Source organism: Scyliorhinus torazame, chromosome 9 (assembly GCF_047496885.1).
Source record: "Scyliorhinus torazame isolate Kashiwa2021f chromosome 9, sScyTor2.1, whole genome shotgun sequence".
Lineage (NCBI taxonomy): Eukaryota > Metazoa > Chordata > Chondrichthyes > Carcharhiniformes > Scyliorhinidae > Scyliorhinus > Scyliorhinus torazame.
Genome location: NC_092715.1, coordinates 86,894,490 through 86,906,587, shown reverse-complemented (window position 1 = coordinate 86,906,587; position 12,098 = coordinate 86,894,490). Strand labels below are relative to the sequence as shown.

General features: G+C 44.5%; 1 protein-coding gene across 1 annotated transcript in view; it reads right to left on the bottom strand.

Moving 5' to 3' along the window:
• Nucleotides 1-12,098, bottom strand: part of LOC140429358 (ras GTPase-activating protein 1-like) — a 374,654-nt gene that overhangs the window by 131,406 nt on the left and 231,150 nt on the right. The window contains exon 15 of the mRNA XM_072516226.1: nt 6,229-6,305. Coding sequence (XP_072372327.1) covers nt 6,229-6,305 — 77 coding nt within the window. The remainder of the gene's footprint in view (nt 1-6,228; nt 6,306-12,098) is intronic.

Here is a 12,098-nt window from a genome sequence, read left to right as displayed (position 1 = left end):
TAGTCATTTTTGTTATGTATGTTTTGTTTCTGATGATCGAACGTACCTGCAAGAGAATTTCAAGAAGGCCGGAAATGATGCCTCTGTATTCGCTTAACAAATACCTCTACAGGTTATGAGCGGTTCCTACTATTAGCCCAAAGTGCTTGTAACTCTTTCAAGGAATGCCCATTCCAGTGTTGAAGGCTATTCCTAAACAAAGGGACCAGCAAAGGTAACGATGAATGTGTTCCCCTTTAGCTTTTATTTTATTTTCCTTTTCGCTTTAGTTTCATTGTGATTCATCCTATTAGGTTTAGCAGAATCAAAAGGGGGAACAGATAGATTATTTATTTATTCATGACATTCATATAGGGGCTAGTTGAATGCATATAGCCAAATGAGTGCTGAATATTAAAAGTGTCTTGACTGTGGGAATCCAATCATTGTCTCATATAATGAATTAACCATTGTATTCCAATGTATTTAGCACTAAGAACGTATTATTCCCTGTCTAATCAACTAATCAGTTACAGCAAGATCTCCACATGGAGAGTGTGGGAAACAGATCCAATAATTTTCCTAAGACTGCGCACACATATGCTAAGCTCGTTTTGATAGGCAATCTTAAGTAATGTCCAATATTTGATGAACAAATCATCCACTAAGTAACAATCCTGTTCACAAGATTGCTCAGCCCATGGAACTGTAAAAATCCCAATGTGTATATTGACTAGTGAAGTCAAGCTTGCGGTAGAATGCGGAGAATCCATTGGCAGATTTCTCAACTAGTACATCAAGGAAACTGAGTACATTTTACTGCTCCAATTCAAAGGTGAATTTGAATGAAGCATGGAGCCCATTAAGACATGCAAGGAAATTAATACATGCTGCAATGGATTTAAATAGAGCAACTACATCATCTACATAGGGGAAATAACAGAGTGTTAGTAGGTTAGGTGTCATTGCATCAGAAACACTTTTCTCATGAAACCCATCAAAGATGTTTGCGAGAGCCGGGCCTGGAGGGGATCCAATGACAACACCATCTATTCGGGCAAACATGGCGTTATTAAAGCTGAATTCAATAAGCGAGTTGCTGAATTCATAACCTCAATGAACACTGGATCATGCAATGGTGGCAGGTTGAGATTGCCACGATATCGTGCTCCAGCGTAAATATCTCATGATGTATTTTCCATGGCAACACCTCTAACAATCAGAGTCCACTTACCAACAATCAGCACTCAAAGTTATTTTCCCCCTTATATTGGCATTCTTGCAATTATTTTGATGCATGCAAGATGAAAAGCTTCAAAACAAAGTCTCAATACTCAAGTTCTTTCTGATCAGATGTACAGTAGAAGGCTGAAGGATACATCTCTTTAACTGATTTCCTGTCCGCTTTCCCCATGGCCATGTGAAACACATTAACCCTACATCCATAGGGGTGACATGGCATGGTGGTGCAGTGGTTAGCACTGCTGCCACACCACGCTGAGCACCCGGTTTCGATCCCGGCCCCGGGTCATGTCTGTGTGGAGTTTGCACATTCTCTCGTGTTTGTGTGGGTTTGACCCCCACAACCCAAAGATGTGTAGGGTAGATGAATTGGGTACTCTAAATTGCCCCTTCATTGGAAAAAAAAAATTGTGTACTCTAAAATTTTTTTTTTTAAACTACATCCAGATATAAATGTTAATTAGCTATCATAGATCCAAACTCTATTTAATTTTAGAAGTAAATGGACAACTCACAGCAAATGGGTATGCAACCAGATACCAACACCACCTTTCCAGGACTTTAGGTGACTCGGAGTCTACTCATCGCAAACCCAGGAACTCCTGCCAAAGCTTTTTTTCAGTAAACCAGTCTCAACCTTCTTTGAAGACTGAACCAAACCAACCACCAAGGCTTAGGAAGGCTGCAGGATATGACACATGACCTGCTTCAATCACCCTAAATCTAAAGCTACAGTGCCAAAATGTAATCTTATAAGCCCCATAATTGTAAGCATTGTGCCCAAATCAAAACTGTGATGGTGAATGACAGAGGGAAGGTAGGGATTGTTGGCAAATGGGTTACTTGAGTTAGGTTGACTGGTATAGCAGTCGTTGAGGTGTTCACGGAAAGCATGACCAGAAAGAGATTCTCTTGGTTACCTCCTCTCTTTCTTCTCTTCGGCTGCATGCCATATCACTAGTGGTAAGGGCATGACCTCGTCATTGAGAAGCTGCATGGCATTCAGCCCATCACGAATCTTGACATCAACTCTGCTGAGTACTGCAGGGCTTCTACAAAGCAATGGAAGCTTTATTTCACAACACCAATGGTCTATGCTCACATCTCTTATGACTGCATGACCTTCAATGTCAATGTGTGCATGCTGCTCACTTGTGGGTCGTGCATGGATTCTTGAGCCATGTCATCAACAGATATCCTACGTTGCCCAGTTTTCTGTGATAACTGAAATGTAGATGGAAGACTTAACTGCGTCATGGTTGCTGCTAGGACATTTACCTGAATAATTCTTTGCAAACAGTTACATACCAGCTTGGTCTTGGTTGCAGCACAACTCAGAGCTGACATGCAGCATCCATGATGTGATGGGTGCACAATGACACCTTGCAAAGCTGCAAGCTCACTCAATCTGTTGCTCTTTAACACGACAGGAATGAAATGTAGTTAACCTGCTTTGATTAAAATGCCTCATTATCTTCCTTATGCAATGGACAGCAAACTGCAAGATATTGCAAATATCCCCAACCTGGATAAAGCCCAATATATAAAAGTTTATAGCTACAATCACAATTACAACCACTGACAATGCAATCATTACCCCCACCCTGAATTTGAAGTTATGGCTGCAGCAGTTGGCCAATTTCAATGAGGACATTTTTACTGCTGCACAGAAATCTCTCGCTGTTGTCGAGTAACCATTTGTTTTTTTCCCATTAAGGGGCAATTTAGTGTGGTCAATCCACCTAATTTGCACATCTTTTCGGTTGTGGGGGTAAAACACACGCAGACACGGAGAGAATGTGCAAACTCCACACAAGCAGTGACCTGGGTCCGGGATTGAACCCAGGTCCTCAACGCCGTAAGGCAGCAGTGCTAACCACTGTGCCACCGTGCCGTCCTCACTGTTGTAAATTGAGGTTCATGTACAAGAATTGCTCCCTGAATATCTTGGGCGGATATGGTCTCCTGCTAAGAACCTTTCTCTCCTTCCCTCGTCTGGCAGTTTGCCTACCTCTGTGTGCCCTCTAATTGTTCTTTAAGTATTGTTGTGTTCCAAGGGAAATGCCTACAATTTTAAATATAGGCTGGGAACAGTATTTTTGTAGAACGTTTGCAGAATTTTTCAAGTAAGTACAATGACTTTCAGCACCTGCTACGATGGATACGATAACTTGGGGCCTTTGGCAACTTTTAAGAACTTCAGAAAGCAGCAAACATAGGGGAGGTGGGATTGTCACTGGATTAGTAATCCAGAGACTTAGGGTTGTGCTCTGGGACCTGGGTTCGAATCCTGCCATGACAGAATTTAAATTCAATAAAAAATCTGGAATTAAAAGTCTAATGGTGGCCATGAGACAAATGCCGATTGTCATAAAGACCCATCTGGTTCACTAATGTCCTTTAGATAAGGAAATCTGTCATCCTGTCGTCTGGCCCACATGTGACTCCAGATCCACAGCAATGTGGTTGACTTTTAAATGCCCTCAGCGGTGGCAATCAATGCTGACCCAGCCATCCCATCAACAAAAATACATGCACATTTGTAGAAAGAGTTAGTAGAAACCAATTAGTGACTAACCCGAAAATAAATGATAATACCTTTAAAAAGCACTGGTGGGGGCATCCTTCCAAGCACTCTGCAATCTCATCTTTAATAATGGACTCTAGATCTTACCAATGGCCAAAGTCAGGCTAATCTGCCTATAATTTCAAATCTTCTGCCTCCCTCTCTTCTTAAACAGGGGTATTATATTGGCCATTTTCCAAGCTTCTGGGACCCACTCTGCCTCCAGTGATTCCTGAAAGATCACCACCAATGCCTCCACAATCTCCTCAGCTATCTCCTTTAGAACCGTGGGGTGTAGTCCATCCTGCCCAGGTGATTTATCCACCTTACTTTCAGTTTCCCCAGAACCTTCTCCTTAGTGATGGCCACTACAATCATCTCTGCCTCCTGATTCTCTTAAAGTTCTTGTATCCCATTGGTGTCTTCCACCATGAAGACTGATGCAAAGTAACTACTCAGTTCCTCTGCCATTTCTTTGGATCCTATTACTATTTCTCCAGCCTTATTTTCCAGTGGTCCAATGTCTATTCTGGCTCTCTCTTACCTTTTATATATTGAAAAAACACTGTTGCTATCTTCCATTATATTACTAACAAGCTTACACTCATATTTCATCTTCTCCCCCCTTATTGCTTTTCTAGTTGACCTCTGCTCACTTTCAAAGGCTTCACAATCCTCTGGCTTCCCACTAATCCTCGCCACCTTGTATGCTTTTTCTTTTGGTTCTATGCTGTGCTTGACTTCCCTCGTCAGCCATGGATGCCTTATTCCCCCCCTTAGCATGCTCCCTCCTCCTTGGATGAATTTCTGTTGTGCCTCCTGAATAACCCCCAAAACTCCTGCTCAACTCTGGCCAGCTCCTCCCTTGTCTTTGCAGTTATATCTATTCAATTGGAATACAGTTACATCTGATTCCAGCTTCTCCCTCTCAAACTGCCTGAAGTTAGATTCCTGCCACCTTCTATACAGCCCTAGTTATGCAATTCGCCAGGACCCTGGTCCCAGCATGATTCAAATGAAGAATGTTCCATTGGAACAGGTCCCCTCTTCCCCAGTATTGGTGCCAATGTCCCATGAATTCAAACCGTTTCTCCCACACCAATCTTTGAGCCACACATTTATCTCCTAAATCTTATTGACCCTATGCCAATTAGTTCATGGCTGAGGTAGTAATCCAGAGATTATTACCTTTTTGCTTCTGCTTTTTAATTTAGCTCCTAGCTGATCCTACTCCCTTAGCAGAACCTCTGTCCTTGTTCTACCTATGTCGTTGGGACCTACGTGACCCGACAACTGGATCTTTACCATTTCACTCCAAGTTCCTCTGCAGCCCAGATAAAATATCCTGAACCGAGCACCAGGCAGACAACACAACCTTCGGGATTCTCGATCCTGGTCACAGAGAACAGTGTCAATGCCCCTAGATAGACTATCTCCAATTACGACTATATTTCTTCCCCACTTGAACGGCTTCCTCTACCACGGTACTGTGGTCAGTTTGTTCATGCGCCCTGCAGTCTGTGTTCCTGTCCATACACGGAGCAAGAATCTCAAACCTATTGGACAGGGACAAGGGCTGAGGCTCATGCAATCCTACCTCCTGGATCCCTCCCACCTGCCTCACTCGCAGCCACACCCTCCTGTCCCTGACCACTGGCTGAATTTAAGTTAGTTAATCTAAGGTGTGTGACTGCCTCCTGGGAAACAATGTCCAGGTATTTCTCCCCCTTTCTAATGTGTTGCAGTGTCTGAAGCTCAGAATCCAGCTCATCAACTCTGAGCTGAAGTTCCTCAAGCAACCACCACTTATTACAGGTGTGGTCATTGGGAACCACAATGGGGTCCACCAGTTCCCACATTATGCAAAAACAACACCATCACTTGATCCTTCATCTCCATTGTATTTAATATAAGATTAATATGGGACTGATTACAGTACTGCCCACACAGTGACCCGCATCTAGGGAGAGGTCAATCTCGTGTTGGACAGAGCCATGTGCATAAGCAAGCATGGAGACAGCTCCTAGCTTGAACCCTTTACTGTACATCATTCTTATAGTTAAATACATACAATTAACCTACTTAAGGTTACAAAGAGTTCATTAAAACCTATCAAACAGTACCTAACACCCTAAAACAATATTCAACCCCAATTGGCCTGTTAATTTATATTTAACTCTTGTCAATTCTGCAAGTTAGAGTATAGGATGAAAGTATTTAGAGTTTGCTTTGTTATCTTTTGTATTGTAAAAATAACTTCAGTTTTAAACCATGAAATCTTGTGGCTTCCTTCCATTGATTAATAACTGGGATTTTATATTTTCTTCTATTGAAAAAAAACAAAGTTGGTGGTGTGAAACACATTTAAAAAGTTCATCGTCTAAGGACTAAATCTTTGAATGAAAATAAATTACTTAGAAGCAGTAGTCAATTGTACTTACATATATCAGGATCCTTGCTCTTCTTTGTTCTGTTACTGAGACTTATCTCAAATCTGTTTATATCTGATGAGACATCACTAGAGAAATGAAGGCAAAACATTTAAGAACTCAGCAAACTATAAGTTGTAAATTACATGCTTTTATATATACTTTAAATCACTTAGGATGAAGCATCAACAGACAATGAGCCAAGGGCCTGCCTTTGGGTAGAGCGTACATATTTTAGCACATATGGTACCATAAACATGAGCATTTAAATTGTGGAGGCTATAGTATCCTATTATTTAGATAAAAATAAATCTCTGAAAATCAAAGGAGACTATCTTCAAGTAAGCTGCAGAAACTTGACGAGTTATCATTTTCACACATGTGCTACCATATAAAGAATTACTCACTGAACAGATTGCTAACATTCCCAAAATGATTCAATGACAAATTGCAATGTCTGTTTTGGTACTGCAAACTCCCTCTGACAAAAAAGGACGGGCAGACACTATGGTATGGATTATGGTTTCGGCTCAAGGACAGGCAAGAGCAGAGGAAACAAATAAGGAGGGGGAAATTCAAAGATGTAGGGATACATAGGTACGCCAGTGATGATGACTTCAATATGGTTCTAATTCCCAGTGAAGAACGTCAAGTAACACGTGAATAAACGTTGAGGAGAGTTGGGTCGGGCAAGCAGCAAGTAGTTGGAATCAAAGCAAAAATAAATGATATCACTGAGGAAGTCTTGTAGAGGGTACACACGCGGATATAGAAAAAGCTAAAAGATGTGAAGGTTTGCAATGTTTCCTCTTAGTTATGAAGCTGCACAGCAACCCAAAAGTTCCTGAGAAGGTTGCACAATAAAAGATAACGGGTCCGTTCATTTAACTGAATGCACTACGCATTACAAAAAGAAAACATCGTACACCTGAAGGTTTGTAAACTCTTTGTGTGATGTGTTAGGCCACATAAATGTTTGAAAAAGACTGCGGTGGGTGGGGTCAAGCGACGAGAGCACAGGAGCAGTTGCGTTTTGCGAGTTCAGGCTCTGCTCTTTTAATCTTTCATTTCATCCTGGTGCAGATTTCATATCTGCTTTTTCTTGGACGACATGGCTTGCGCTTTCCTTGGAAGCTCTTGATTGTTTTTTTTGTGAAGAAGGGCTAAGGTTTCTTGTGAAGAGGAGCCACGGTAAAATGCAAATATTCTAGTTTGTTTGGGGCAGGCAGAATGTGCTGGGGTGGGGCCCAGCTTGTACTCACGCACTTACTGCTGAGAGGGCTCTCACCGTGGCGCTGCTGCGTGCATCTAGATGATGGCCGCCATCGAAGATGTTGTCTTGGCTGAGATTCCAGGCTCTACTGAGGTCATCAAGAGCTGACTTCGAAGGATTGCAGTGTACTTTCAGAAGAGCAGTTGAAGTGCATAAAAGATTTCTTGCACTCAAAAGAGCCCTGTCGCCGGTTAGAGACTGCCTTTGTGTCGTTGAAATCCTGCTGCATGGTGTGTTGTTTTTCCTGACGGATTCAGGAGACGGGGGTCAGGTAGTGTGCCCCTGAGACTAGTCCCTGGCAGGAGGTGGAAGGGAATTCCTGATTGAGTTCAAAAATTGGCTACCATGCTTTGGAGGCTGGGTGCATCAGATTCGATGGAGAACAATATATCTTGTCTTTCAGACCAGGGGCTCACCCACCCTATATCATCGTATTTTCGATGCTTGTCGTGAGGGGTTGGAGGTGGCCTTGTGGGCCGAGCCATTTCCTCTCACCAGGGCCTAGGATGTGGTCCGCCTGGGCGGAGAGATGGCATGGTAGAAGTGATGGTGTCTTGGTGTTTCGATTGCTGGAATCCTGGTAAGATCCTTGAGAGAGGGTGCTCGTCGATCCTGCCGAATCCTTTGCCTTCTCATGCGACATGGAAGATGTCCTTCTCCTACAATTTACTCTGCGGTTCTTCTGTAATCTTGAACATTACTCCTTGCTGATCATGTTGACTTTTTGTTGTTGTAGTGGAGTGTGAAATGTGAGCATGATAGCTTGCGTCATTGATTATCCTATTCTAGCAAAATCATTCAGTCAATTATGGGAAGTGTGATTTGTGCACAGTTTTACTCCTTCTGATAATTGTATCTTATAATCCTTGTGGTTGGGGGACGGGAGTGTTCTTTTTTGTCACCCCTGAATGGTGAATGGTGGGTGGATATGGTTTGCAGGGTTAGTTTAGTCCTCAATGATATTGAGGATAGCCTCCAGTTAGAGCCAATCCGTTTTGGGTTTTTCATTTGGATTTATTTTTTAAAATATTCTTTTAAGAATCCATGTCTTTATCCTTCATTAGCCTGGGAAGTTTGTATCCTGAGGAGGTCTGGGTTCCTTCTCACTACTCCTTGGGGTTTAGTTTTTCTTTTCCGCTTCTTGGGTCTCTCTCTCTGCTCCTCACCTGAGCTATTATGGTGGTTAAGTTGTTGAGCAGAGAGATTGCTCTGAGTATCCTTTCTGCGACAGTGATTATTGATTCCATTGTCATTCCGACCAGAGATATTAAACAAATTGGCTATAGCTCCTGTAATAATAATGATCTTTATTGGCACAAGAAGGTTCACGTTAACACTGCAATGAAATTACTGTGAAAAGCCCTAGTCGCCACATTCCAACGCCTGTTCGGTTACACAGAGGGAGAATTCAGGATGTCCAATCCACCTAACAGCACGTCTTTCGGGACTTATGGGAGGAAACCAGAGCACCCGGAGGAAACCCATGCAGACACAGGGAGAATGTGCAGACTCTGCACAGACAGTGACCCAAACTGGGAATCGAACCTGAGACCCTGGCGCTATGAAGCAACAGTGCTAACCACTGTGCTACCGTGCTGTCCAATGTGTTCTATGTTCTAGCTCTGATTTTACTTGTAGGAATCACATTAGCTGACCACCAGTTTTCTGACACCATTCCTCCTCCAATGATTTTTTTAAATTTATATTTATGCGGCTTCTCTATCTCTTCCCATCTTCTTTTAATATGGTGCAGCCCAATCAGGCCAAGGGTCTTGATTAATTTAATTAGTTTATCAATTATTCCCCCTTGTCCACTTACTATTTTAAATATGTTTATATCCTTTTTGTTTTCTTCCAATGTTATGTTCATCATGTTAGTATTTCTGATAAGTATCAAGACATTGTAACTGTTTGAATATTTCTGCAATTTTGTCATCATTACTAGTACTTTACCATTTTTTTAAATCACAGTGGTTTGCACTGTTGATGGACATAGAGGAGTGGATGAGACGGTGGTCTGTCCAGCATTCGTCTGCACTTGTCATCACATATGGACGGCACCTGCAGTCGGTCCTTCTCCCTCAGGTGTGTCACCTGCAGGAAGACTATGTCGATCTTCAAACCACTTAGGTGGGCGAATACTCTGGATCTTTCATTAGGTCATCAAATCCCGACATGCCAGGTGATAATCCTGGTGGGGGGTTTCTGTCCGCTCGCTCCCGCGGGATCAACCACACATACCTGGTAGACGTGCCCAGGCACTCCAGAATCTCTCTTTGTTAGGGGTCGGTCCAAAATGGCAACGTCATCGGTCTGGCCCCTGCCCTCTGGGGTTTCCCTTTGTCCAGGGGGCACCCAACATGGCCCCCAATAATGTGTACTCCATATTGGTGCACCCTTACACTCTGGGGTTTCCCTTTGCCCAGGGACCCTCAAAGTAGCTGCTTGCGGCGCAATCTTGTTCCCTCAGCCCGTTCCTCACCCGCCAAAGCCTGTGCGAAAACCAACTCATTCTCCCTTTCTATTTCTTTTGTACTCTTCCACCCCCCCCCCCCCCCCCCCCCACCCCCATCCCCCCCTTCCGGCATCACCATTTCCCTGTCCCTTCTCTGTGACCCCCCCAACCCCTTACCAGGCACGCCCTCCCTGCCGTGAGGTGCGTCGCGGTCCCCCTTGCTTTCTGATTTCCAATGCTAGCTGTTTCTGCTAGTGTGGTGGCTCCCCTCCTGGGGATGGTCCAGCCCCCACTTTATGTCCGCTGGGTGCCCGTTTTCCCTGTCTAACTTAATCTGCCAACCCTTGTCCTCTCTTCCCTCTGCGACCCAGTCTTCCCCTTACTATCAGAGCGAGTCAGCACCGTCCCGTGCAAACATGCTCACAGTCCAATGAGTCTTTGATTTTCCCTCTCAGTCTTTCTCTGCACAACTCTCACTGCAGCCTTGCATGTCCCTTGTCCAGGCCATTGCTTTGAACAAATTCCTTCGCTTCCTCCAGGGTGCTAAAAGTAATGTTTTTTCTTCTGGTACGTGACCCAGAGCCTGGCCGGGAACAGCATGCTGAAATTTACTCTGTTCTTGTACAGGGCCGATTTTGACTGGTTGAACACGGCCCTTCATTTTGCTTGGTCTGCTCCAATGTCCTGATAGATGCGGATTTTATGTCCTTCCTAGATGCTCGCTTTCGTCTGACGTGCCCACCGCAGAATCCTCTCACGGTACTGGTATCAGTACAGCTTTGCAATGGTCGACCACAGATGCTCCCCGGCTTTGGGTTTCGGCCGAAGCGATCTGTGCGCTGTCAAGCTCTAGGAAGTTGGAAAGGTTGCTCCTCCTGACTAAGTCACCCGTCGAATCCCTGCCCTCGATACCTTCCAGCAAGCTCACAATCTGAATGCTCTGTCGTCAGGACCTGTTCTCTTGGTCCTCGACTTTCCCCCTTAGGTTCCCCTGGGCTGCCACCAATCTTTTCACTTTGGCTTACAGTGCAACGATTCAGTTGCTCTGATCAATCGAGGCCTTCTCCAGGTCGAGGATCGTCTTCTCCTGTGTCTCCACTTTCTGTCCCAGCCCATCGATGGCCTTTTGCATCGTGACCATCGCCTCTGCCACCGCCACCTTGACCGCCATCTGGATTTCTGTCCTGATCGCCCCTTTCATGGCGGTCAACTCCTTCATGAGGACGTTCTTCCATTCACCGCCAGGTGGTTGGGGGGCCAGGGGGGGGGGCCTGATGCTTGGGTCGCTGGTCTCCCTCTCTCCTGGGCGGCCGGGGCTCCTTCACCTCGTGGGTCCGCTGCTTCGCCCGCCTGCTGCTCCTGGCTTTATCCCCCACTTCTGCCATCTTTTCGGTGCTTTGAGCTCCCATTTTCTGGCATAATCTCGTGGTTGTTTTCTTCTCGTTGTTGAGGTAGTTTGGTCTTCAAATTGTAGGCAAAATTCGACTAAACGTGCCCTTTTTGGTTGTGGTTTGGAGGAGAGCACGGTAGCATAGTGGTTAGCACAATTGCTTCACAGCTCCAGCGTCCCAGGTTCCATTCCCGGCTTGAGTCACTGCCTGTGCGGAGTCTGCACGTTCTCCCCGTGTATGCGTGGGTTTCCTCCGGGTGCTCCGGTTTCCTCCCACAGTCCAAAGATGTGCAGGTTAGGTGGATTGACCATGCCAAATTGCCCTTAGTGTCCAAAATTTCCCTTAGTGTTGGGTGGGGTTACTGGGTTATGGGGATAGGGTGGAGGTGTGGGCTTGGTTGGGGTTCTCTTTCCAGGAGTTAGTGCAGAACCGATGGGACGAATAGCTTCCTTCTGCACTGCAAATTGTATGATTCTATGAGAGACACCTGATATGCGTCCGCTCAACACGTCACTCTCACCGCGAGTCCCCCGTTTCTTTCTTTACATTTTCATCCCAATTCATTTATTCATCCATGGTGTGTCATCACCGGCTAGTTTCTTCTTGCTTTTTATTGACATATATTTCTCCCATTTTAAACATTTTGCACTGCTGTTCCATTTCTTTGTTTTTACAGTTTTGTCCTCAGACCATTTTCATTCCCTTGAAATCAACTATAAGTTTGATCTTTGTCTTACTTAGGTCCATCACAATCTTTTTAAAA